At 47.1% G+C, this 27999-nt stretch overlaps 1 protein-coding gene across 6 annotated transcripts in view; it reads right to left on the bottom strand.

Annotated features, from left to right (window-relative positions):
* Window positions 1-27999, bottom strand: part of aff3 (AF4/FMR2 family, member 3) — a 409202-nt gene that overhangs the window by 48792 nt on the left and 332411 nt on the right. For all 6 annotated transcript variants that reach the window (XM_038818559.1, XM_038818556.1, XM_038818557.1 and 3 more), the window contains 5 exons: window positions 25185-25309; window positions 21259-21466; window positions 7304-7425; window positions 6810-6873; window positions 6560-6696 (listed from right to left, as the gene is read on the bottom strand). In XM_038818559.1, the coding sequence (XP_038674487.1) occupies window positions 6560-6696; window positions 6810-6873; window positions 7304-7425; window positions 21259-21466; window positions 25185-25309 (656 nt within the window). The remainder of the gene's footprint in view (window positions 1-6559; window positions 6697-6809; window positions 6874-7303; window positions 7426-21258; window positions 21467-25184; window positions 25310-27999) is intronic.

Below are 27999 nucleotides of genomic sequence, written 5' to 3'. Positions count from 1 at the left end.
AAACCCCGAGAGTAAAGAGGGCACTCCTGGAGCGGAGTCGCATGGTGGGGGGCCTGGCCCTCCCGAGCTTTATTAATTATTCCTGGGCGGCCAACATATCGATGGTCAGGAAGTGGGTAGTGGGGGAGGGGTCGGCCTGGGAGCGAGTGGGAGCGGCATCCTGGAAGGGCACGAGTTTGGAGGCTTTACTAACGGCGCCCCTGCCGTTTTCGCCGACTTGGTACTCCATAAGCCCTGTAGTGGTGGCAGCCCTAAATGTGTGGGGGCAATGGAGGCAGCACATGGGATGAGAGGGGGTGCGTGTGGTCGCCGATCTGTAACAATCATCGGTTTATCCCGGGGAGGCTGGATGGGGCTTCAGGAGAGGGCAGGGATTGAGAGATTTGGGGACTTATTTATCCAGGAGGGCTTTCCGACCTTGGAGGCACCAGAGGAGGAGTTTGAGTTACAAAATGGGAATAGATTTTGATATCTTCAGGTCCTGGACTTTGTCCGGAGGCAGTTTCCAAGCTTCCCTTGCCTCCCCCTGAAGGGACAACAGGATAAGGTCATGTCAAAAACTGGGTTGGAGAAGGTCTTCGGAGATATACAAGGAATTGATGGACTGGGAAGGTGCCCTGATTTGGGAGCTGAAGCAGAAGTGGGAAGAGGAGCTGGGAAGAGAGCTGGAAATGGCAAAGTGGGAAAAAGTCTTGAAGAGAGTTAATTCATCTTCGCCCTGTGCTAGGCTTAGCCTGATCCAGTTCAAAGTGGTCCACAAGGCTCACATGAGGGTAGCCAGGATGAGCAGGTTCTTTGAGGAGGTGGAGGATAGATGTGGGCGGTGTGGGGGTAGCCTGGCTAACCATGTACATATGCTCTGGGCATAACAAAGAACAAGAACAAAGAAAATTACAGCACAGGAACAGGCCCTTCGGCCCTCCCAGCCTGCGCCGATCCAGATCGTTTATCTAAACCTGTTGCCTATTTTCCAAGGTCTACTTCTGTCTGTTCCCCACCCATTCATATATCTGTCCAGATGCATCTTAAATGATGCTATCGTACCCGCCTCTACCACCTCTGCTGGCAAAGCATTCCAGGCACCCACACCCTCTGCGTAAAAAACTTTCCACGCACAACTCCCTTAAACTTTTCCCCTCTCACCTTGAAATCGTGACCCCTTGTAATTGACACCCCCACTCTTGGAAAAAGCTTGTAGCTATCCACCCTGTCCATACCTCTCATAATTTTGTAGACCTCAATCAGGTCTCCCCTCAACCTCCGTCTTTCCAATGAAAACAATCCTAATCTACTCAACCTTTCTTCATAGCTAGCACCCTCCATACCAGGCAACATCCTGGTGAACCTCCTCTGCACCCTCTCTAAAGCATCCACATCCTTCTGGTAATGTGGCGACCAGAACTGCACGCAGTATTCCAAATGTGGCCTAACCAAAGTCCGATACAACTGTAACATGACCTGCCGACTCTTGTACTCAATACCCCATCCGATGAAGGCAAGCATGCTGTATGCCTTCTTGACCACTCTATCGACTTGCGTTGCCACCTTCAGGGTACAATGGACCTGAATGGGCATGTCCGAAGTTGAGGGGATTCTGGCAGCGATTTGCAGAAGTTATGTCAGAAGTCTGGAAGGGAGGGTAACCCCAAGTCCAGAACTGGAAATATTTGGGGTATCGGATGATCCTGAGGCCAGGGGGGGGGGGGGGGGGGGGGGGAAGGGGGGGAGTCCGATGTCCTGGCCGTCTCCTCCCTGGTGGCCCAGAGACGGATTTTGCTGGGATGGAGGGACTCGGAGCCCCTGAAGTCAGGTGTGTGGGTCAGCGATATGGCAGGTTTCCTCAGCCTGGAAATAAATCAAGTTCACCTTGAGAGGATCAACTCAGGAGTTCGCCCATAGATGGCAACCGTTCATCGACCTCTTCAAAGAAAATTGAACGTCAGCAGTAAGGGAAGGGGGATAGAAAATAGGAGGCATGGAAGTGTTAAATAAGGACAGGGAATTCAGTATACGGGTAGCCAGGAAATAGGGCAGGGGAATTGGGGACATTTGTGGGTTTTGTTTTATAGATATACATGTGCCGGCCCACATGATGATTTTAAGAAATGTTAATGTGTTAAACTGTGAAAATTTTAAATGCTTCAATAAAATACTTTCTGAAAAAAGAAAGCAAGTGCCCATGAGTTATTCTGTTCAAGGGATGATGGGAGCAACGTCTTGTTCCCCCATGAGGTTAAAATGCAGATCCATTGAAGGCACTCAGCTGCCCTCACTCCTTACCTATGGCAAGGGAACACAGGCAGCTGAGGCTCTCAAGGGTCAAAGTACTTCATTCAGATGGAGTTGAGTGGGACAACTGTGACTAACCAGCAGCGGCGGGATGGCAGTGCCACTGCACATGGCCAGGATCAGCGCTCTGCAGAGGAGGGGGAGGCCTGTTGGTCTTCCAGGAGGAGGGCAACAGATGGCAGAGTCACGGAGGAGACACTACTGAACACAGGTGTTCTGAAGTAGAACTTCCTACCTCCAGAGGTTAGCGCTCCAGTGCTGGAGAAGACTGTGTCTGTCTCAGGCGAGGGTTGACCACCTATGCCAGGTGATGCAAAGGTTGGCACCACATGGACTGGGAGATCACCCATTGCCTGTGGCCCTGAAAGTTACTGCTGCTCTGAATTTCTATGTGAGCGGCTTGCTCCAGGACTGCATGGGTGACCGATGTGCATCTCCCAGTCAGCAGTACATAAGTGCATAAGAGAGGTCACAGATGCGCTATTTGTGAGGGTCCACATTTACATCAACTTGAAGCGGGACCAGGCAAGGGGTCGCCGGGGTCCTGGGTTTCGCCCGCATAGCGGGCATGTTCTAGGTTCAGGGTGCCATTATCTGCACCTGTGTGCTTCTGTGTTCTCCATGGCACCATATGTAGCTGTTACAAGGGAGCATAACTATAAGATTCAGGGTGGGAGATATAGGAGGGATATCCGAGGTAGGTTCTTTACTCAGAGAGTGGTTAGGGTGTGGAATGGACTGCCTGCTGTGATAGTGGAGTTGGACACTTTAGGAACTTTCAAGCGGTTATTTGATAGGCACACCAGAATGACAGGGAGTGGGATAGCTTGATCTTGGTTTCGGACAATGCTCGGCGCAACATCGAGGACCGAAGGGCCTGTTCTGTGGTGTACTGTTCTATGTTCTGTAAGGGATACTACTTGCTCAATGTCTAGCTCATCTGCAACAACACAATACATATCATGTAGGTGGGTACGTGTTTCTTGGGGAGAATCCATGATAGTTACAGCTTGGGTCACTCACAGATCCCAGCCATTTTTGAGGGAGAGCAGTGGCGAGAGGGATGGCTCCTCAGTGACCCATTCAGGGGGTGGCTGATGAGGTGAGTGCAGAGGTCACAAACACCTGCTGAGACTCGCTATAACGAAACTCATGCGTCAATGCGTGTGCTGGTCGAGCAGACTATTGGACTGCTCAAGATATGGTTCGGGTTCCTGGATTGGTTAAGAAGAGCCCTCCAATACACCTTCCAGAGGATGTCCCACATCGTTGTGGTGTGCTGTGCTTTGCACAACCTGGCACTGCAGTGGGGAGAGCAGCTGGACCAGGAAGAAATGGAGGAGCATCACCTCACCATGGATGACGACCAGGACTAGAGTGTGAAGACTTCTCCCAACACGGGGTCTCACTTCTTCTTACTACTGCGGTGCTTGCTGTAGGTCATCATAATTGTTGCTAAAGCGCTTGGCCGGATGCTTCAAGAGAATGATGATGACTTGCAGCGAGGACAGAGCGATGCTCATCTTAACCTCTGCGAAATGTCTGACTCCTCCTGACAGAGCTGAACACAACCTACCACTGAATGGGGTGATCTAGGGGTCCATAGAGGCAGAATGACACATCTCAGCTGCCACTGCCTCCTCTGAGGTTAGGGGTCCTGGTATGTTTCACCACCTGCTGACGGAGTGACCGGAAGTTTTCAGCCGATGGCATCCTCATAACTAGAGAATACACATGAGCATTAAGCATTGGAGTGGGTGGGATAGGAGGGCGAAAACATTCCATGTATGGGCAGTTGGGGGAGGTTGCTGGGGGGGGGGGGGGGCTACGTCAGGAGCGATGCAACATTACTGTGTCGTCAATGTGGAAGGTGGGAGAGATATAGCTCTGCTATTCTCACACTGGATTGGGAGGAAGCGCCGAGCTTGTTCCAGGGTTTGTGGAGTTTGGCATCATCACATGACAGCATGGAGGCTTTTTACGGGCGATCAAAGTGATTTTTAATGCTCGCTAGTTATTACAAGAATGTCTTTTCTTCAATAGTACCCAGGTTCATTCGTGCCCACTAGGTGCCAATCGTTTCTTACTCTCCCTCAGCCTCCCACTTCGTCTAGGTATGTCCCCAGGATCCACAGCTGAGTTTGAGAGGGACTGCTGACTTCCACACACACCCTGTTGTCTGAGATGACTTTGGCGGGTGTTCTTTTGGGGAGGGGAGGGTTGCAGCTGAAGGTACCGATCTGCTTTTGTGCAGCACGGGGAGAACAGTGATGCGACCATCGATTCATTCAGACACGAGTGAAGTAAACTGTGGCTTTAATCGGCTTACAACTGAGCCTGTCTGCGATTAAACTGAACTAAGGGTGGACTCGTAGGACCGCAGCACTTATACTTCCTGCTGGGGGCGGAGCCAAGGGCGGAGCCCTGTACATGCTCCTCATCTCCCCCTGTGGGCAGAGCCGCGCAATGGCTCACAGATGGAGCCCACAGGGACACAGTAATGTACAGTGTGAATTTATAGTGGTTACACATTCACCACAAACAGCACAACTCTCCTCGGTGTGCAGGGCTCAGAGGCAGGGGGGTGTCAGGTGGACTGGACCATCTGCCCTGTGTGAGCATCTCTTAGGAGACAGTCTATAATATCTTAAGCTTTACTCAAAACATCTTACTTCTCTGAGCATAAAGGTAGAGTTTCCAGCTTATCACACACAGTGATGTACTGTGCTACAAAACACATGCATTTTTTCTTATGTCATTCCAACATGCACTTGCGGTGTGTAAAGACTTGAAAAGTCAATGCTATGATTCACACATATGAAGACAGATTCCACATTCTTGCACTTCAAGCAGGAAATGGGACTCACAAGGAGTGCACTGTGGGAAACCAATTTCACACACACTGCAATTTTCTGACCACTGAAATTAAAGCTTGTGCTTTCCTGCAATCCCTGTGACTACTTGCTGTGAAGTAAACTTCAAAAAGATGAATGGCTTTTCCTAATACTTGTATTGTTACATTCCTAGTTTTGAAAAAAAAATGTTGGATAAGTTTATCAAGATGAAGAATATTAGCACTGAGGAGTGAAACCATTTCCTATTTCACGCACCCAGTGTCAGTATCAAGCCAGTTGAGAATGGCATAGCAATGGTAGAGTAAAATTCACTTACATTTGCCCAAAAATATACCTTGGTCCAATATCACAATTATAATCTCTACAGGACTAATGCGTCATTTTAAATTCCCACCTATACTTTTAGTGTTTGAAAGACTGGCACATAAGGCCCTTAAACCTGTAGATTGAAAAGTGCTGTGGTCTGAGCAAGTAGAGGTTGAATTTAGACAATCAAAATTTCTATCTGAAGTGGACTCATAATCTCCCTGTCCATATTTGGGCAGGCATATCGTCATGCTATGCAAATGAGGAAAATAAGTTAATTAACAGATTTCCCATTACTTATACCATATCACTCTTTGGCGTCTGAAAGCCAGTGATGCTAGGAGAAGGTAAAAGATGGTTCCTGAAAGCAATCAATCAGAGAAATTGGCCTAATTAGAAAGTGTCAACACTGTGAATATTATAAACACTTTGGGCCAGGATTGCTGGTCCATTTAGGACCACACAGGACCTACGGTGTGGGGATGATAGTCTTCCCCGTGTCTCTTGTGGAATACGAGCTCCCTCGTTAAACGGGTGGGGTAAACCTTATCCATATTGTATATAAGGTTGGCCAGTACCGCATCAGCCATCAAGACCCGGTTGGGATCCAGCAGGAACTTTGCATATAAACTACGTTTCTTTAATACAACTCCGGTGTCCCATAAATGCTATAACTATTCCTCCAGTAAACAATAATATAATCTTTATTGTCACAAGTTAACACTGCAATGAAGTTACTGTGAGAAGCCCCAGTCACCACATTCCGGCGACTGTCCAGGTACACAGAGGGAGAATTCAAAATGTCCAATTACCTAAGAGCACGTCTTTCGGGACTTGTGGGAGGAAACCGGAGCGCCCGGAGGAAACCCATGCAGCCACAGGGAGAACGTGCAGACTCCACACAGACAGTGACCCAAGCCAGGAATCGAACCTGGGACCCTGGAGCTGTGAAGCAACAGCGCTAACCACTGTCCTACCGCGCCACCCAAATTTCTGGGTCAAGATCCTTGCTCACCTATATGCACTTAATTGTCTTCGCTGACTCTTTGTATCAACTATGTACATTATTTTCCATTTTCTGCAATCAATGATCTTAATTTTTAACATACCTGATAAGTTCCACTGTTTCAGAATACATCATGTATGGAGATTTGGCTTCTAGGGGTCCATGCTCCATTGCATTCCCACATTCAATAAAAGATAATGCTGCATCTATATAATTCACTGCCTTTTCAAACTTTTCCATCTACATCAAACAAAAATAGACTCAACATTGAAGTTTTTTCATAAGGACACTTTAAAATGTAAAACATTTCCAAAAGTTAATAGGATAAAATCATAATACAAAACCACATGTACCAGAGCATCAGCTTTGTGCTTCTTTCTCTTTGCCTCTTGCAAGTAGTAGTCAGCATTGTGTTGCCTGTGCAGACATAAATCAAAAAGTTCCAAAGTGGTGAATGTTTTCAAGGTATTTAAACTACAAGAATTGTAGAAATCAATAGAAAATTTCCGGTAGTTACACAGTACATAGTATTGTTCATCCTTTAAGTAGCGCTTAATTTAACACTTAACATCGGGGGGTGGCATGGGGGTGTAGTGGTTAGCACTGCTGCCTCATGGCGCTGAGGATCCGGATTCTATCCCGGCCCTGAGTCATTGTCTGTGTGGAGTTTGCACATTCTCCCCATGTCTGCGTGGGTCTCATCCCCACAAAGATGTGAAGATTAGATGGATTGACCATGCTAAATTGCAACTTAATTGGGAAAAAATAATTGGGTACTCTAAATTTTTTTTAAAACTTCACACTTAACATAATTAAAATTTAACTTTTTCCAAAGTGCCTCACTCACTTCTCATCAAATACAAGCCGAGGTCTCCAGACATCCTTTTGCCCCTTTGATGCTGATAACCATGAACTTGCTTGAGGTGGTCGATTTGATAGATTGGATTCTGAGTTAACGTGGAGTCCTTTCTGCATCATAAATAAGGCAAATAGTTTTAGTAGTCTATTTCAAAATAGGCAGGAATAAAGGACATTTTCATAATATTGCCTACAAAAGCTGTTTATAAAGGTTCGGACTATGACAGACCACAGCTAAAATGTGCTAATTAGTAGCCAGTAAAACACTGCAGAACAGTAACTTCATTGAATAGTGTAGTAAGAAGTCTTACAACACCAGGTTAAAGTCCAACAGGTTTGTTTCAAACACGAGCTTTCGGAGCACGGCTCCTTCTTCAGGTGAATGAAGATTCACCTGAAGAAGGAGCCGTGCTCCGAAAGCTCGTGTTTGAAACAAACCTGTTGGACTTTAACCTGGTGTTGTAAGACTTCTTACTGTGCTCACCCCAGTCCAACGCCGGCATCTCCACATCATGGCTATCATTGAATAGTGACAGCCCATTTGACTCACTGTAAAACTGTTTTGTGGACCCAAAAGGCTGTTGCCAACAATGTTAGTAATTTCTGTAAGTTTAATTCCATGTGTCTTCCAAATTATTATCCACAAAACATAATTATTAATGACAGTGAACAAGAGGTGATTTGGATTGGATTGGATTGGATTTGTTTATTGTCACGTGTACTGAGGTACAGTGAAAAGTATTTTTCTGCAAGCAGCTCAACAGATCATTCAGTACATGGGAAGAAAAGGGAATTAAACAGAATTCAAGAAAATACATGAGAATACATACTAGGGCAACACAATATATACAATGTACTACATAAGCATTGGCATCGGATGAAGCAGACATGGGTGTAGTGTTAATGAGGACAGTCCATAAGAGGGTCATTTAGGAGTCTGGTGACAGTGGGGAAGAAGCTGTTTTTGAGTCTGTTCGTGCGTGTTCTCAGACTTCTGAGTCTCCTGCCCGATGGAAGAAGTTGGAAAAGTGAGTAAGCCGGGTGGGAGGGATCCTTGATTATGCTGCCTGCTTTCCCCCGGCAGCGGGAGGTGTAGATGGAATCAATGGATGGGAGGCAGGTTCGTGTGATGGACTGGGCGGTATTCACGACTCTCTGAAGTTCCTTGCGGTCCTGGGCCGAGCAGTTGCCATACCAGGCTGTGATGCAGCCCGATAGGATGCTCTCTATAGTGCATCTGTAAAAGTTGGTAAGGGCAACTTTTGGCAATGTGGACATGCCGAATTTCCTTAGTTTCCTGAGGAAGTATAGGCGCTGTTGTGCTTTCTTGGTGATAGCGTCGACGTGAGTGGACCAGGATAGGTTTTTGGTGATGTGCACTCCGAGGAATTTGAAACTGCTAACCATCTCTACCTCGGCTCCGTTGATGCTGACAGGGATGTGTACGTACTTTGCTTCCTGAAGTCGATGACCAGCTCTTTAGTTTTGCTGGCATTGAGGGACAGATTGTTGCCGCTGCACCACTCCACTAGGTTCTCTATCTCCCTCCTGTATTCGGACTCGTCGTTATTCGAGATCCGGCCCACTATGGTCGTATCGTCAGCAAACTTGTAGATGGAGTTGGAACCAAGTTTTGCCATGCAGTCGTGTGTGTACAGGGAGTAGAGTAGGGGGCTAAGTACACAGCCTTCAGCCTTAGAGTACAGCATTCAGAACTGACAGAATCTCTGACAGCTGTGAGTCAGAATCGGCAAGAGTCTCGATAAGGAATGAATCACAGTATAAATCAATGGCATTAGCCTTGAGCGGGAATGAATCACTTAATACAGAGGAAAAAGCTGGCAACCAGCACTTGGATTGCATGTGTGGTTTAGTATTGGCTGATTATTAAAGAAGAAGCTGTACTGTTCCACCCTCCCAGTTGGTGGAAATAGTTGGTGCAGATTAGTCTACAAAGTGAGAAAATATGATGGAACTGGAAAGGAACAAATACATTAAAAACAATTGGCATAGTATTATCTTGTTTCCTCAAAACAGCACAAACGGTCCTTCACTTAATTCTCAAAGTCAGATAAAGACATTTACAGCACAGAAGGAGGCCATTTAGCCCATTGTGCCCATTTTGGCTGCCTCCGGAGTAATCCGGTCAGTTTCACTTCCCCACGGGATTCCGATAGCCCTACAAGTTTATTTCCTTCAAGTTCCCATCCATTTTCCTTTTGAAATTTTTGATATTTCCACTTCCACCACCCTCCAGGTTAACAAGTTCTAGGTCACCATTACCCCTCACCGTGTAAAAAAATGTTCTTCCTCCCATTCCCCTTACCTCTTGCCTAAAATCTTAAATCTGCGCCTCCTGGTCTTTCTACCATCAGTTAATGGAAGCAGCTTTTCTTTGTCTATCTTATCTAAGCCTGTAATAATCTTGTACATCTCTCTCCTCAATCTCCTTTGCTTTAATGAGAACAAGCATAGTTTCCCCAACCTAACCTTGTAATTAACCCCTAACCTTGTAATTAACCCCCCCCCACCCCTCATCCCTGGAACCGTTCTAGTAAATCTCCTCTGCACCCTCTCAAAGACTTTCACATCTTTCCTTAAGTGTGCTGACTAGAACTGGATGCAATACTCTGGTTGGGGCCTAACCAAAGCTTTATAAAGGTTCAGCATAATTTTCTTGCTTTTGTACTCAATGCCTCTATTTATGAAGCCTAAGATCGGGGGCGGGATTCTCTGATCCTGAGGCTAAGTGTTGAAGCTGTCGTAAACGCCGTCGTGTTTTACGATGGCGTCAACAGGCCCCCAGGAGCACTGATCCTGTGCCACACAGGGGGCCAGCATGGCACTGAAAAGCCTCACACTGCTCCAGCTGCCGATACCGGCGTCAGAACGGGCGGCTCGAGTTCGCGCATGTGTGCCACAGCCGGCACGAAATCGCGCATGCGCGCTAGTTGCCTTCTCCACGCCAGCCCCGACGCAACATGGCGGAGATCTACAGGGGCCCGATATGGAGGAACATAGGCTCCCACCAGAAGAAGCCCGCCCGCCGATCAGTAGGCCCTGATCGCGAGCCAGGCCACTGTGGAGGCCTCTCGAGGTCGGATCCCTCCTTCCCCCCCCACCAGGTTGGCCCCCCGCAACATGAACGCCGAGGTCCCGCTAGGTAGGACCACACATGAGCGGTGCTGGCGGGACTCGGCCTAACTCGGCAGGCACTCGGCCCATCGAGCACGGAGAATCGCTGGGGATGCTGCATAGAGCATTCCCGACCGGCGGTGCGCCGACCGTGCCTGCGCAAATCGCGCCCCCCCCCCATCTGGCGATTCTCCGACCCGGCCCGGGGTCGGAGAATCCCGCCCCCCATATGCTTTGTTAACCAATCTCTCAATGTGTCCTGCCAACTTCAAAGATCAATGTGCATATGCCCCAGGTCAATCTGTTATTTCACACTTGCTCAAATCATTCCATTAACTCTATATTACATCTCACTACCCATTCTGCCACAATGCATCACTTCATACTTATCTGTATTAAATTCCATTTGGTACTTGTCTGCTCATTCTGCTAGGCTTTTTATGTCGTATAGACCAAGCCCGATAGTAGCCATTAAAGTAGATCCTACCATGGGTTCAGTTGCTAATGGCAACATAACCCTAAGTGATTTGCAGCAGAGACCTGAGACTGTGTTGGGCTGTTGGGCTGTGTCACAATAACCATGTTGTAGATGTGGAAGTGATGGTACTACAATTGGCCTCAGGTTAACTGAGTAAAGGAGGAAAGCCAATCAATGCTCCTGATCCTGATTATTGTCATACCTCTGCTGTGTGTGCATGTTTAGCTGCCTAACCTATATTGTCTCTAACTGTTGACTATCCTGTCAACATTTTGTCTGATTTCCATATGAAGAATGATTATATGAATAGGGTCCTAGAGACTGCTTGGCCTCCACAAAATCAAACCCTAGTAAAAGACAATGCTCCTGAAATGGAAAGAAAACGTAACTTTTTAGGTTATACACGGTTACGGTTACATTTTTAATCTATTAATGAGTTAACAATATGGGTGTACTGAGAATCAAACAAAATGGTAACACCCTGCCAGATACATTGGATGTGTGCCCTGATTTTACAATGCACCAGGTGTATTCTTTTGTGTTGGAAAGAGAAAAAGAATTATAAAATCATGCATCAGTGTTAGGAAAACAAAGATAGTTTTAAGGGATTCATATTTGCATTGGTAAACATTAGAAGTATCATACAGTTTTAAGTGGGTTTAATTTAATGTTTCTGTGTCTGAAAGGGTAAAACCTATCACTAGATTCAAGCTGGTAAAAGGTGTTTGTATGTGTGGGGATTGGTTCAGTTCCAACTGTGTTTCCATTGTGCTTGGAGAGGGCTATGATATGAAGAGTAAACAGTGACAGGGGGCACTTTCCATAGAGAAGGGATTTCTTTGTTCTTAGTTTTAGATATATTTGTTGGCAGTTGGAGACAGGACTGAACATCTCTCAACTTTGCTAGGTGAAACTGGACAGGACAAGGGAGCTACAAAGAGGCAGGCTTCTAAGGAACTAGTTACTTTCTAGATAACCAGGGGATTCGAACAGAAAGAATGTCTCAAGACGTTTGAAGTTAAGAGAACAGGAAAGCAATACATTGTTCAGACGAACTCAAGGAAGAGTAAATAAAAGTGTTATGAATTAAATAGGCAATTACAGTAACCAGATTTAAATTGGAAAGAAGACTTCAGAGATTAATCAAAAGTTTGATTACATTTTAATAGAGTCTGGGAATCGAGAGTTAAAGCAATTGTGAACACTTTGTACAGCAGTAAAGTCAAGAAAATCTGAAAAGGGTGTATAACCTGGATTGGATACACTGCTAAAAGTGGAGCTGAAGCTTTGTTTAAGAGAGTTATTTATAAAACCTGGACTGGATTTATTGTTAAAAGTGGAGCGGAGGTTTTGTTTAAAAGCATGATTTGGAAAGCCTGGACTGGATTTCAGAACGCAACCAACTGACGGAAAGCAGTGTTGTGAAAGAAGATTTTAAGGTGTGGCTTTTGGGACTGGTGTTTGAAAATTCTCATGTGACAATCATCTGGAGAATTCGGAGGAGAAATCCACAGACACTAACGTGGGTTCAGAGCGGAATGTGTATTTGACTACTGTCAATCTGTGTGCTGTTCAAACTAATTGGTGGTCACTGTGACTCTATTCCTCCACATTTAAAAACAAAGTAAAAGTCCCAGTCTTTTGAGCTAGGTTTCTATTTTTGAATCATCTCGTCCAGTTATAGCATCAACTCCGATTGTAACAGCAGCTAAAATTGTAGAAATGATTCCAAAACTTGTGCTGCCATCTTGAAGCTCATCTCTCCGAATAAATCTGCACAAATTGACGCAGACTGAATCTGGGCTCTTGAACAAAGAATGCATGTAACTTCACTTGCTCTAAGTTGCCAACAGAGCTGGGTCTGCAATAATTTTAGGTATTTAAATAAATGCAAGACAAACATAGAAATCAGTCTATGCTGACTATAGAAAATTCTCTTTCAGCATTCCAGTTACTAATGGATCCCTCCATCAGAATTGAGGGAAACATTGCTGTACTGGGTGAAGAAAAACCCGTTGCTAATTCCCTTCCAAGCACTTTTCAGAAATCCATGTTCTGCATCTCATGTCTGTGTGAGCTTTAGTTATATTAATTTGTTCTTTACTTTCCATAGTCTTTTCCCGATTCCTTACAACAATATTAGCAAATAAGAAAATTTGGACAGAGATGAGAAGAAATGTTGGACAGGATTCACCGTTTCTGAGACCAAGTGTTGACGCCAACACACAATCCGTGGACTTTCACGACATAAAAACTGGCGCTGTACCTGGGGCGATTCTGATACCGTCAAGGGGCTAGTACCAGCGCCACATGGAACACCATCAATTCCAATGAGAAACGGTGTTGGATTCGCTGGTTTCGCTATTGACACTCAGGAGGCTGACAAGCTGCAGCTGTATATACACACTTCACTCCCCACACACCATCCCAGCCAACAAGATGGCAGCAATTCATGTACGTGTGGCACCAAGGTTCGCAGACACAGAGCTCGAGACCCAATTGGACTCCGTGGAGGAGAGAAGGATGACCCAGTACCCTGGCCTGGGAAGGAGGCTACCAGCCATTGCTGTTCGCCATGCCTGGGCGCAGGTGGCAGAGGCGGCCAACGCAGAGGCAACAGTTCTGTAAAAAACTGCACCACCTCCTCAGGGCGGCCAAGGTGGGTAGGCAGCACTGTGCCCCTGCCAACAATCCCCCTGGCTTTCCGTCACTGCTGTCACTAATACCCCCCACCATCCCAGAGACACTCACTTCGGTTGGGCACTTTAATGAAGAGGCTCCTGGGACACTATCTGATGTACACCACACAGCTGCTCTGGTCCAGCAGGTTGAGGTAGCAACACTCGAGGGAGTGGACGGTCAGAGGGCAGGCTGACCCCAGGGACTAGCTGTTGTCCAGATGGAATTCGGGCTTCTGGAACGGACCATCCCATCAATTGTGGAGATGCAGTCGCATAGCCAGACACTACATGAGGGGTTGTCGGCGAGTATCCAGCACCTGCAGTTGGAAGAGTCCAACTGCGTGCAGCAGCAGGAGGTGGTGCTGACGATGCATGCCACCCAGGCCAACACTGCGCGGGTGGGGTCCATGGTGGAGGCATTAGGGGCGATGGATTCAGTGATGGATCAGCATGTCCAAGGCCTGGGGCATTCTGTGTAGGCTCTGGCCGAGGCCAAGGCAGTGGTGCCAACTCACAGGCAACCATGTGCCAGAGCCACCTGGACATCACAGCGGCGCTCTTGAGCATTGCCCAGTCACAGGAGACCATGGCTAGGAACGTCAACGGCATTGCCCAGACGCTTTCTGACGTGGGACAGGTGCAGTGGGAGGTGGTCCAGTCCCAGAGAGAGATGGCGTGGGTGCAGTCACTAATGTGACACAAACCCAGAAGGTGGTGGCACAGTCAATGAGTGATGTGGCACAGACCCATGGCCGCGAGTGTGTGAACCCTGATCGAGACCAGAGCGGGCCTCCTGGACTGGCAGCGCCAGATGGCGGGGGAGCCTTAGGGGATAGCTCCGCTTGCAGCCCGTTCCGTGGAGTAGCCCGGGGGCCATTGGGCACCCCAAGCGAGGAGGAGGTGATGAGGCCTCTGCCAGTAACTCCCATAGAGGTGCTGGAACACTGCAGCACTTCGGACTTCCCCTCTCCTGTCCCAGTGCATCCAGTGGGCAGCGGGCATAACAGGGCAGCACCACACCACCTGGGACACCCGAGCAGTGGCCAGGCCAATCCAGGCCCGGTCGCCCCAGAAGACGCCCGCCAATGGGGACTGAGGACGCAGGACAGGAATCACTGCAGGCCACCTCCACTCCTGCTGTATCATCTGAGGACTCTCCTAGACGTAGTGTTAGTGTTTGTGAGGCCAGAAAGTTAGACACCAGTTAGGTTGACACAGGTGCAGGATGCTCAGTTTAGTTACAGGGGCTCGGTACTCTGTCAGATGGGCATGAGGGGTGATCTGGCCACAGAGGGGGGGTGTGGGAAAGGGGGAATGGGCGGACGTTGTGGGTGGCCTGGCCCCTCCCTGACCATCCCCACCTCCATCACCCCAGATAATCGATGGGACAGTGTAATGGAATGGCCAGCTCGAATACAGAGGTCACCCAGGTGGACAGTGGAAAGTGCTACCGTGGACAGGAGTAAGACATTGTCAGATGATGCGGAGCACCAGAGCTCACTGCAGAGAGAGTTGTCATCATCCTCCATCTCATGGACCAAACCTGGTGTTACTGTCAACCCAGGGCCCACACCCTGTAGTGCAGCAGGTATGTATCATGGAGGGAGTTGTAGGGAGGGGTTGGCCGTGGGGGGTGGGGGGTGGGGGGGAGGGGGGAGGTTTGAGTATATGTTGGTGGGATGTGGTGTCCATTCCCCTGGCCAGTCCAACCCCATCTCTGCTGTTGGTGATCCTGGGGGAGATCAGAGTGTCCTGTGCGCATTGGCCCTGACGCACATGTTGTGCGGCCTCCTGTGCCTATCTGGGCCCTATGTCTTGCTCATCCTCCCCCTCCACTGCAACCTCCTCGTCGGACCAGGACTGGGGTTCATCCTCCTCCTCCAGCACATCGCCCCTCTGCTGCACGATGTTGTGAAGGACGCAGCTGGCCACCACAATGCAGGCAACCTTCTCAGTGTCATACTGGAGGGCCCCTCCAGAGCGGTCCAGGTACCTGAACCGCATCTTCAGGATGCCGATGCACCACTTGATCATGGACCTGGTCGCTGTACGGCGTAGTTCTGATGGGTCTTGCAAACGGTTGGTAGCCTCTGGATAGGTGTCATAAGCCATGACCGCAGTGGGTAACCCCGGTTGCCCAGGAGCCAGTCCCCCAGTCAGAGGGGCGTCTCAAACATATCAGGAATCATCGAGTGTACCAAATGAAGGCATTGTGCACACTGCCCGGGTATCTGGCGCAGAGGTGAATGATGTGCAGCTGATGGTCACAAATCAGCTGCACGTTCATCACCAATCACCCCCTGGACCCTGGGCCTCCCATTGATTGCAGCGAACCCCGCTGTCTGCAAAGCCTGTTGGGATTGGTCCATATTGAAAAGGATGTATTGAGACGCCTGGGCATATAGGGCCTCAATGACGGCATGGATGCACCTGTGCACCGAGGTCTGTGAGATCTCGCACAGATCCCCATTTGGCACCTGGAAGGACTCCGTGGTGTAAATGTTCAGGGCGACCATCAACTTGGTGGCCACTGGGAGCGGAGTCCCCCACACTCCCGCAGTGCCAGGTGTGTCATCATCTGGCAGAAATGTCGCACTGTCTCTCTGCTTCAATGGCATGCCCGGTCCGGCAGGTCTTTGAATGACAGGCTGTACCGGTACACATGAGGCCTCATGCGGTGCCTCCTTGGCACCTCCTCCTCCTCGGCCTGTTGGATGGCTGGCTCTCCAACCTGGGCGGTGGCCACCTGTTCCTCTTCGGCATGCTCCGCTGCTGCACGCTCCATTGCTGCAGTTTCCTCTTCCTCGAGCAGCTCCAGCTCATATAGCCGCAGAGCAGCCCCCAGGGCTGTGGCACGAACAGGAAGCAACCATTGCTGGTTGAATTCCAATATCCACTGTCCGCAGGGGGTGAAAGGCCAGCATGTTAGCATGGTGCGTACCCCCATGTCCAACCAGGTCCACTGGGCTATATGGTGGCTCCGGTTGTCACTGCAAACTCTGCCCCTGCATGTCTCCCAACCCCATCCCCACACCCTTGGCCCGTCGGTGGACGGCACCATGGGGGCTTCTGGCCCTGGCGCCCATCCCCTATGCCAGAGGTACTGTCAGCTAGAATTGCCCTTGCCAGGGGTACGCACTGTGGCCCCCATAGGGGCTACAATGGACGTTGCTCTGGGTGGGCCCTGGCGGGTGGGGGCCAGCTGGGGGTTGGTGGTGGCAGAAGGTGGGGTGCAGGGGTGGGGATACCCATACAGTCAGTGCCACTCTGCAGAACGAGGCACCAAGGAGGGTTAGGGTGGCTGCCTTGCAGGCCGTGGTAATGGCGGTCTGGGACTGGGCACCGCCCCGGTCCGGTGGGGGTCACCCCGGCCACTCAGCCTGTTCCCCCGTAACACATCCTCTCCCTGCCCGGGCAGGGCCCTCCCCACCCAGCCATTGTCCACCCAGCAGCCCACAGTCGCGCCTCTCCATGTCCCACCCCCTCCCTCTCTCTCCCTCCCTCATCAGCCATCTCCCTCACTTCCTCAAGCCTCGCTTCGCTTTGCTCCCTCCAGTCGCCGCACTCTCTCCCTCCTCCCTTCATCCTTCACACCCTCCCCTCACTCCCTGCAGCCTCCACACTCTCCTCAGGGCCCCCTATATCATCCATATTCTCCTCCATTTCTCTCTCCAACCCCCAAGCTTTCCCCTCACTCTCTCCCTCAAACTTCCTCCCTCCAAACCTTCTTCCACCTCCCTCCCAAATTCACTCTCACCTCCCTCCCTCCAAATTCTCTCCCCATCCCTCCTTCCAAGCACTCTCTACCCCTCCCTCCAAACTCTCCCCTCCTCTCTGTCTTCAGTTTTTTCTCACAGCCTCCAGGCTCTGGTCCCATCAACCTCGCTCCCTGCCTGCAAATGGGATGCTGAACTTGGTACGGTTCTGCACTCCTGCCTTGGGATGCCGACCTCACTCTGGGCCTGGTCGGCAGTCTCCTTCTGGGCCTTGCTCGGGGCTGGGATGCCGGTCCCCCCCCCCCCAAGCTTCCACAGGGCTCACTGTTCCCACGCTGACTTTTAATCTTTACAGGCCTGCTCTAAACAAGGTCACCAGTTTTCAGTGGCCCTCTAGCTGGAAATCTACAGCTGGTGAATGGGGGAACGAAGAGAAGGAAGCAAGTGATGGGGAACAGGGGAAGGGGAAGAATGGGTGGGTGCAAGGGTGAGGAGGAAGGGGGAGGGAAATAGTGGTAAGAGAGGAGGGGTCAGGGGAAAGAGCGGTAAGGAGGAGAGCAGGACAGAGGCGAGGGACAGGGTAAAAGAGAGGAAAGGACGGGGGCAGGATGAAAATGGGAACAGGAGGGAAAGGAAAAGAGAGGAGGCATGGGGATAGGGGGCGTTGGGAAGAGTCGGGAGGAGGAAAGGAGGGAGAGAAGAAGGGGAAGGGAATAAGATCAATTTGCAGAGGGAGATAAGGGGTGTGGTGGGAGGGGAGGGAGAGAAAGGAGGCAGAGAGAAAAGTTGGATGGAGGTTTGGAGGCCATGGAGGAGGGGGGTGGGAGTGTGATCGTACACCTTGCATGCACAATCACCTGGGCCTTGGGAAAGTACTGGCTGTATGTATAGTCACATTTTGTTGCAATACGGCAATTGACGACAATGATGTCAGTTGATAATTATCATTTAACAATGCTGCTTTGGTTCTGAGTGAAAATGATAGCTAAGTGGCCAGCTCTGTGTAAAAATTAAAATGAATGATAGCCACATGATTGCTTCTGAGTGCAAGTGATACCAAATTATGACAAAATAATAAAATATGAGAACAATTGATGTCAAATGGGGGAACAGTGATCGCAATTGAGTCCAGTTGATGTCAAATGAAAGCCGTTGAAAGTAAATTATGTCCAATGTAAGAGTCCTTCCTGTTTATTTCTTTTGTTTCCATTTCTTTTCTTTTATTATTTTTGATCTGTGGACCCATATTTGCGATGTGCCTTTAAGCAGAAGACCCAAGCTGAAGTAGCCTGGTTGTCAGGACATTGTAGCGAAACCAGACTTGTCGGTACTGATTGAATCTTAGAAACCGGTTTTGGAGGAGGTCGGTTTGATTGGCTAATTGGCAACCAGTGGGTTGGCCAGGGATAGTGTTCTGCCTGACAACAGTCAGTGATTAGTTACTGCATGATGATTTCTGAGAGAGCTTGGCAGAAGTGCTTAGACCTCAAAAGGGGAAGGAATGCACTCTCTCTCTCGTGCTTGCTGAAGAGGCAGAACTGCTTTATTGTTCTAAAACCAGTGAGCGCCTGGCACTTATTTGCTGTCAACTTGAAATGATCCTGAATCTACACAGAAAGTATACAACCTTGCCAGAGAAAACCATCTCAAGTTGAGAAGGTTCTGGTCCCTTTTTAGGGTCGTGGAGGGCAGCACGGTAGCATGGTGGTTAGCATAAATGCTTCACAGCTCCAGGGTCCCAGGTTCGATTCCCGGCTGGGTCACTGTCTGTGCGGAGTCTGCACGTCCTCCCCGTGTGTGCGTGGGTTTCCTCCGGGTGCTCCGGTTTCCTCCCACAGTCCAAAGATGTGCGGGTTAGGTGGATTGGCCATGCTAAATTGCCCGTAGTGTCCTAAAATGTAAGGTTAAGGTTGTTGGGTTACGGGTATAGGGGGATACGTGGGTTTGAGTAGGGTGATCATTGCTCGGCACAACATCGAGGGCCGAAGGGCCTGTTCTGTGCTGTACTGTTCTATGTTCTATGTCTAAGAAGTACTGAAAGGAGAAAGACATTAACTAAATGTTATCCTAGTACACAAAGATCCTTTACCCTTTAATTTCATTAATATTTTCTTTACCTCTCAACCACCCTTTCCACTCTGTGTTATCTGTCTGTGTATGTGTGTGTAGAAAGGTAGAATAGTCAAAATGTTGGGGGGGGGGGGGGGGGGGATTAGATAGTCAGTTACATATATCTGCCAGGTTAATTATAATTCTGTACATAATAAAAGGTTACTTGTGTTAAAATTTTAAACCTGGTGACTGCAGTTTATTGGGCTCAGCCGACTACTTTGGATATTTAAAATGACATCTAATTTTACTTGTGTTACGAGTCAGTGTCGCGTGGAGCTGGAATTGAACTAGCCCAGGGGAGCCGTGACACCAATGATATGTAAAATTTTGGGTAGGAAAACCTCCTACCTTTGCATAATTCCAATACACAGATCATGCATTTGCTGTATTTAAATCTGCAGCAGCATGTAAGAATTTCCTTACACACCTCAATGGGCTCCATCCTTTGCTCAAATTGACCTTTGAAATGGAGCAGTCAAATGAGTTCCCTTTCCTCAATGTGCTAGTTTTGAAATATGCCATTGGGTTCTCTACTGCTATCTATTGCAAGTATCTTCAATATACGTGTTGTGAACCCGACATTTCCATGAACTAAGATTGGCCTGATCTACAAACTCACAAATAAGGTCTGAGCCATTTGCTCACCTTGCAAACTTGATGCCGAAATAGGGTGCATCAAAGACATCCTGAAGGGTAATGGCTATCCTGATCAGATCATTGTTCACTGTGTATTGCATAAATTCATGGATAGGTCTAAAGTCGTCACTTTCAGTTCTGATAAGTGCCCAGTCTACTTCAAATTACCCTGAAAGGTGTCTCAAATATTTGAGCAGTAGGTGAAGCTACCCATATGCAGCAGTAACATGAGTGGTATCTTCTCCACCAACAGGATGCTGCTGTCAAGCCAATGAGACATTCTGCCTATCATACGAATGAGTAATGTGGTATATGAATTTCAATGCCAGTGTGATGCCAGGTATGTAGGGCATATGTTTCAATGATGGTGTATCAAACAGTATGTCCCTTTGGCTGTTTGTAACAGGAAACGTATTGACTGTACCCAACCAGCCAGTATTTGCAGACATAGGGCAGGATTCTCTGATCTGAATTTGCCCTGCCACCACTGACAGTGAGAACAGAGGATGTGGTACTCAGCCAACACTCCATTCACCGCAGCAGGACTGGAGAATCCTACCAATGCAAACGGATGAAGAATTCCGGTCATAGTATGCAACATGCATTGTAAAATTGGAAAGCATTTGCTACAAATCCCGATTGTGTTTAGAATTAGACTGGCAACCAATTTCAGATTATCAGTCAGGCTCACAGTAGGACTCACTTACATGGACAAGAAGCTACATATATTTACACACAGGGCCCTGTTCTTTGCAGGTAAAAGCTGCATGTGCATGCAATATATCTTTTTCAATTAAACAAAAGCTTTGAGGGACAGCCATTTCCTGGTTCATTCCCCAAGGCAATGTCTTGACCAATCAGAGTCAGCCTGTCTGCTTTGAAGTTAAACAAAAGCTGGGTAAATAACTGTTTCCTGTTGCCTTCCCCCTGCTAACGCCTCTATCAATCAGAGTTCACTTGCCAACCAACCATCACTCTCTTCTCATGCAGTAACAACTGTTGTTTCTTTTATAATTGGTATTCTTGCAAATCTGTGCTGATGAGTGCAAGATGAAAAACTTCAACAGCATGTCTCCTTTTCAGCAACACTCAAGTTCTGTGCTACTGAATGACTGAATCGAAACACATGATGCCCTGCAAGTTAGATTATTACATGTTGTATAGAGTTTGGGTAGTATTTACTTACACTGGTGTCTTTAGTGTGACACGGTGATTCAGATTTCCAATGTTTTAAGGAAGAGAAGGTTGATGAGGAGCTGCTTGGTAAAACAGTATCATTGTTTCCTCCAGCGGTAGTGTTGTTTTCATTGGGGTGCTTCTGATTAGAGATGCTAGGTAATGATGAAAATGAACGTTGCAGTATTTTCTCTGACTCATTTGTTTGCTTGGATAATCTACATTAAGATAATGACAACAGGAGAAAGCAATTTCAAATTATTGGATGAAAAGGTAACAACAACACTAAAAGACTATTTGGCATTTTTCATATGTATTTACTTTCTGCTTATTGTTAACATATTGAGGGTAAGAATTCCACTGGGGGTGCTGTTATTTGCACAGAAGATTCCCTCCTTGCATGGGTTGGACTGTGCTCCGATAACATTAAGGCCAAGGAGAGAAGGGGCGGAAAATCAACAGCAGTTGCTTAAAACTGTATTGTGCAGTTCCTTGAAAGGCTAATTGCACTTCTTATTGTGAAGAATTTGTTGTGACTTCCTTTTTATATATATATATATAATATATTTCTTGAGAAACTAGGAACCCAAGCGGGGAAGAGGAAAGAGTACATTTTCAGAAACAATACTGAAAATGATGCTCAGAGAGGTGATGTAAGGGACAGTTAACATTATTAGTTGGGAGAAGCACCACCACCCCCTTACTCCCTTCAAGAAATCATCAATTGGGATTGCTTAGGAGAGATGGTAGAGCAAGTGAGTATAGTCTTGTTTTCATGTGGTTTTCCTTCTAAATGCTGATAATTGTTTGATGTAGCAGGATGAATATTTATAGGAATATCATTGAGGCATAACAGCAGGTTCCAAGATGCCTAGAATCCAATTCCTGAATGTAATTCTGATGATCACATAAAAACTGTAACTTGATGGAATAGTGTCCTTTCCTGTTGAAAACTCCATTGTTGTGATCTTGGTAGTGACCAGTAATGTTTTTTAAAATCCAAACACCCAGATATTTAATAAAAGAATGAAACCACAAAGTTCATGGTTTAAATCAAAAGAATTTTACTACAGAAAAATCAATGAACATGATCACTAATAACTACACTCTAGGCGAGATTCACTGGCCTCCCTGTGGCGTATTTCACAGCATAAGGAGGTGGTCTCCATTGACCGGTGGCGGGATCTTCTGGTCCATCACTGTCAATGGGATTTCCCATTGAATCTACCCCAGGTCACAGGGAAACTCATGGTCAGTGTGCACTGTCGGCCACCCTGGAAGATCCCACTGGCGTGAATAACCGTAAGATCTCGCCCTTGATCTTATAGTCAGTTATGTTCAAAATGTGAAAAGTACACTGAAAAAAAATGTTTATACTTTAAATAAAACTTGGAATTTAAATTTCCATCTACACCCATTTGACTTACACTACCAATACGCTCAGAACTTAGCAGAAATCGGAAGATTAACCATTTGGTCTGAATACTGTTTCAAATAAGCATCCAAGGGCTGAGATATCTTTGGTCTTCAATTTACTTCCAGTGAGGTTGTCCCTTCAAATATCCTCCAACTGTTGCATGGTTGTAAGCTTCCTGTTCAATGTAGGCAGCACCAGCATCCTAAGGTTAATTACCTCGATCAGAACTCTCCTGGTTCTAATATTATTTAACTCTAGAGTCTTGTATATAAAATACTTTCTCTTCTCAGTCTAGCTACCCCTAGATGTTCAACCCACTGTGAGGAATCTTCAGTTAACAAGAGGTTTAAACTCTTTGAGCCAACACACAGAATTTAAAATGATCTCTGCTTGAAATAGATCCTCCTTGCTCTGCAGCCAGATTATTCTAAACTCAAAAAACTGGCTTGAAGCAGAACCCCACACACAATCTACCCTCTCTAGAATCAACTTCTTATTGACCATATTTCCATTGTTTGTTTTGCAGGTAACTTGGTTACATGATCATTAACTTGATGCAAGGTGCTTTATTATGAGAAATCTTTCGTCAGAGAAACCCAACTCTTAAAGGGACCATCACCTTAATATAAAATATAGGGTTTTCTCCCAAACCCATGTGAGCCATCAGACCGTTGCTATGATTTAGTATGTGCAGATGGCTTACATCAGGGAAGCATAGTGTTTTGAAATGTCGTCCACTAAAAAGTGAACAGCCCCCTTCTGCTGATTATCATTGCCTTTAGGGAAATTGAAAAAACCCTTGGCCCGAGCAACCAATTCTTTTAAAACATTTTAAAACATTTTCTTAGGGTATTTGTAGCTTTTATAATAATGATAACAGCAACATAAACATGGTACATAAAACATTTCCAACCCTATCACGTTCTTCGCAACCCCAACAATGAAACAATAGCCTAACCCCCCTCCCTGCTAGATTTCTGCATCTGCTGACATTTTAATTGTCTCCGAGAAAGTCGACGAACGGCTGCCACCTCCGGACGAACCCTAACATTGACACTCTTAGGGCGAATTTTATTTTCTCGAGAATAAGAAACCCAGCCATGTCACTAATCCAGGTCTCTAATTTCGGGGGCTTCGAGTCCCTCCGCATTAACAGAATCCATTTCCGGGCTACCAGGGCGGCAAAGGCCAAAACGTCAGCCTCTTTCGCCCCCTGGACTCCTGGCTCTTCCGACACTCCAAAGAATGCCACCTCTGGACTCGGCACCACCCGTATTTTAAGTATCGTGGGCTAACCCTGCCAAAACCCTCTACGCTTCGGGCATGCCCAAAACATGTGGACATGATTTGCTGGACCACCTGCGCACCTCGCACACCTGTCCTCTACCCCATAAAAACTTGCTCATCCCACCGTCATGTGTGCCCAGTGGATTATCTTAAATTGTATCAGGCTAAGCCTGGCACATGATGAGGATGTGTTAACCCTGATTAAGGCATTCGCCCACAGACCCGCCTCTATCTCTCCCCCAGGCTCATCTTCCCACTTGCCCATTAGTTCCTCTATCTGAGTTTCCTCCGACTCCATAAGTTCTTTGTAGATATCTGATACCTTCCCCCCTCCCACCCATGTTCTGGAAGCTACCCAATCCTGTATCCCTGTGGCGGTAGGAGCAGAAAGGTCGGAACGTCCCTTCTCAGAAAATCCCGTACCTGCAGTTCAAATTTTTCCTCCAAATCCTTCAAGCCAGGGAAGCTCCCATCTATAATTAGATCTCCCATCCTCTCAATTCCTACTCTCTGCCATCTCCAAAATCTACCATCCAGCCTTCCCGGTACAAACCGATGGTTGTTGTCGACCAGGGCCCAAACCGATGCTCCCTCCTCTCTCCTATATTTCCTCCACTGCCCCCAGACTCTCAGAGCCGCCATGACCACCGGGCTTGTGGAGTACCGGGCCGGCGGGAACGGCAGAGGTGCCATTATCAGTGCCCCCAAACTTGTGCTCTTACACAATGCCGCCTCTACTCGCTCCCATACCTACCCCCCACCCCCCCACTACCCACTTCCTAATCATGGCTACATTAGCCGCCCAGTAGTAGTTACAAAACTTTGGCAGCGCCAACCCACCCTCCCCCGACTACGCTCCAACAACACTTTCTTCACTCACGGGGTTTTACCCGCCCATACAAAGCCCAAAATCACCTTATTCAACCGTTTAAAAAAGGCCCTCGGGATAAAGATGGGGAGACACTGAAAGACAAACAGAAATTCGGGGGGACCGTCATTTTCACTGTCTGTACCTGATGAAGGAGCTGCATTCCAAAAGCTAGTGATTCGAAACAAACCTGTTGGACTTTAACCTGGTGCTGTAAGACTTCTTACTGTGCCCACCCCAGTCCAATGCTGGCATTTCCTCTTCAATTTTATTGCCTGCTCAAAGTCCCCAAAGATTAAAGTGAGGAATAGTTAGCTCTTGTTTATGAAGAGAAAGAATGAAAAGGACAAGTAACAACACCTACTCATCGATGGACAATGCTTGTTGACATGGCAGAGAAGAGCTGTCATTTGAGGGTAGTACTGCAATAAGAGGTTCTTCGTCTAAATGATTCTTTTTATTTTTGTTGTAAGCATCGATGTTTTCGCACTGCAAAAATATATAATGGTAAAGGTTATTATAGATGTTTGTATATATTTAGCAAACATTTCCAACCACTTCATAGAAAAACGTTGCAGCATCGATGTTTTTATTTCCATTTGGGCCATCTGATCTAACCAATTTCTTGCTAGTCCTACACGTCTTAATATTCCATGTCTTTAAGAAATTATCAAATGACCTATTAAAATATTTTTAGAATTTTCCTTCAATAAGAAAGGGTGGCACAGTGGTTAGCACTGCAGCCTCACAGAGCCTGGGACCTGGGTTCTATTCTGACCTTGGGTGACTGTCTGAGTGGAGTGTGAACATTCTCCCCGTGTGTGTGTAGGTTTCCTCCGGATGCTCCTGATTCCTCCCACAATCCAAAAATGTGCCGATTAGGTGGATTGGCTATGCTAAAACTGCCCCACAGTATGCACAGATCTGCAGGTTAACAGGAGCTGTGGGGATAGGGCAGAGTAGTGGGCCTAGGTGGGGTACTGTTTCAGAGAGTTGGTGCAGACTTGATGGGCTGAATGGTCTCCTTCTGCACTGTAGGGATTCTATGATTCTAATTAGACAATGTTACAGTGGCAATAGACAACCATGGTAATGTATGAGATTATATGTGTTTTGAAGCTCAGCCTGGGTCATGCAGGATGCTGGGCATTGTGTGTAATCTACTTCTGCTTGAACAAATAGCCAGGGAGGAATATAGAGTTGAGGGAACATGTGAAGGTTTTTGGTGGGGACTTTGGTCTTCCTTATGGTCATGTGCAGGAACTGTTGGTTCTTCCAAGACTTAATACAGGCAGATAGGCCAACAGTATGGATGTCTAATGCAAATATACCTAAGCCCCCATCATCTCACTCAACCTCAGCTCCCTGCTCTCTTCTGGTCTCCGTTGTTACAGTTGGCCCTTGTCTAGTTTCATCTCCCTTTAATGAAGGCAGATTTATACAAAGGCAAGAAACAACTGAAAACCTGAATTGCTCATGTTTCAGCTGAAATCCAGGAACTTGCTTCACTACTTGGTGTTGCCTCACTGTTAGTAGTTTCAACGTCATTAGTTTTAGTGCGATGAAAGCAAATTACTGTGGATGCTGGAATCTGAAACAAAAATCGAAAATACTGGACAATCTCAGCAGGTCTGACAGCACCTGTGGAGAGAGAAGTGAGCTAACATTTCGAGCAGGGATGATTTTGACGAAGAGTCATCCAGACTCAAAACTTTAGCTCTCTTCTCTCTGCACAGATGCTGTCAGACCTGCTGAGATTGTCTAGTATTTACTGTTTTAGTTTTAGTGTGATGGTCATTATGTAGCCTAAATGAATATATTATTTAGTATATTAAACTTAACATGGTCAGAAACCATTTTGAACTACCATAGAAGATATTTTTAAAATAGTTATTGTTATTGGAAACCAGCCAGATTAGCTAAATAGAGAGCCTTAAAGAATAAGCAATTACACATGAGTAAAGTTGATAATATAACATGTAACACAAAACTTTATAATGTTTTATGTTTTCTAATTACACATGATTAACACTTGAATCTAAGTACACCAGTGATAAATCATGAGAACGGTAAAATGGGGATAACATGAACCTGGAGACCTTTTGGCCTTGACTGAATGATTGTATAAGGCTTTATTCAGGCTGTCTGAGTTATAAATCAACAGACAGTTGGTTTAGCACAGGGCTAATCACTGGCTTTGAAAGCAGAACAAGGCAGGCCAGCAGCACGGTTCAATTCCTGTACCAGGCTCCCGGAACAGGCGCCTGAATGTGGCGACTAGGGGCTTTTCACAGTAACTTCATTTGAAGCCTCCTTGTGACAATAAGCGATTTTCATTTCAGTTATGTTAACTAATTATTGTTCTACACTTAGACTAACCCAAGATAAGAGAAGGTATTGTCTTAAGGCAGGTATTTTCAAAGTGGGAGTCGCGACCCGTGGGTGGGTCACGGACGGGTGTCGGGAGGGTCGCGGAGCCAGCCATCACGGCCTTCCTGATTGCGGGAATTCACACGCAATAGCTGCAGCAACCGACTTTTAACAATGCTGGCTGTGAGCGCCATTGAAAATGGTGGCCACAACCAGCTAAACAAATGCAGCCGCACTGCGCATGCGTGTCCGCTCAGCAGTGCTCATGCGGCCTGAGGGTGTTGGGACCTAAACCCGGGGTCAAAGTGCGATCGCGGCATGGCAGCAGCTGACTGCATGGTGATCACTGATGATGAACAAGGCTATGATCTCGATTTGTTTTGCGCCATAAACATTACTCAAATGATCTGGAGAGAGTATATATTCCTCATGGTTTAAAAAAAAATAAATTTAGAGTAGCCAATTATTTTTTTTCCAATTAAGGGGTAATTTAGCATGGCCAATCCACCTAACCTGCATACCTTTGGGTTGTGGGGGTGAAACCCACGCAAACATGGGGAGAATGTACAAACTCCACACGGACAGTGACCCAGGGCCGGGATTTGAACTCCGGTTCTCAGCCCCGCAGTCCCAGTGCTAACCACAGCGCCGCATGCCGGCCCTTATTTCTCATGGTTTAATCATGGACAGAACTGAATGTTTGGCAAGGGATATAATGAAAGTCATGGGAAATCATCACATCCTCGCCTTCTGTGTACTGAAGGGTGGCTATAAAATTTTTGCTGACCTCTTAGACTACATTAAAGCAT

The sequence above is a fragment of the Scyliorhinus canicula genome, chromosome 14 (genome assembly GCF_902713615.1).
Source record: "Scyliorhinus canicula chromosome 14, sScyCan1.1, whole genome shotgun sequence".
NCBI classification, from domain to species: Eukaryota; Metazoa; Chordata; class Chondrichthyes; order Carcharhiniformes; family Scyliorhinidae; genus Scyliorhinus; species Scyliorhinus canicula.
This window is presented reverse-complemented; position numbering and strand designations above follow the sequence as displayed.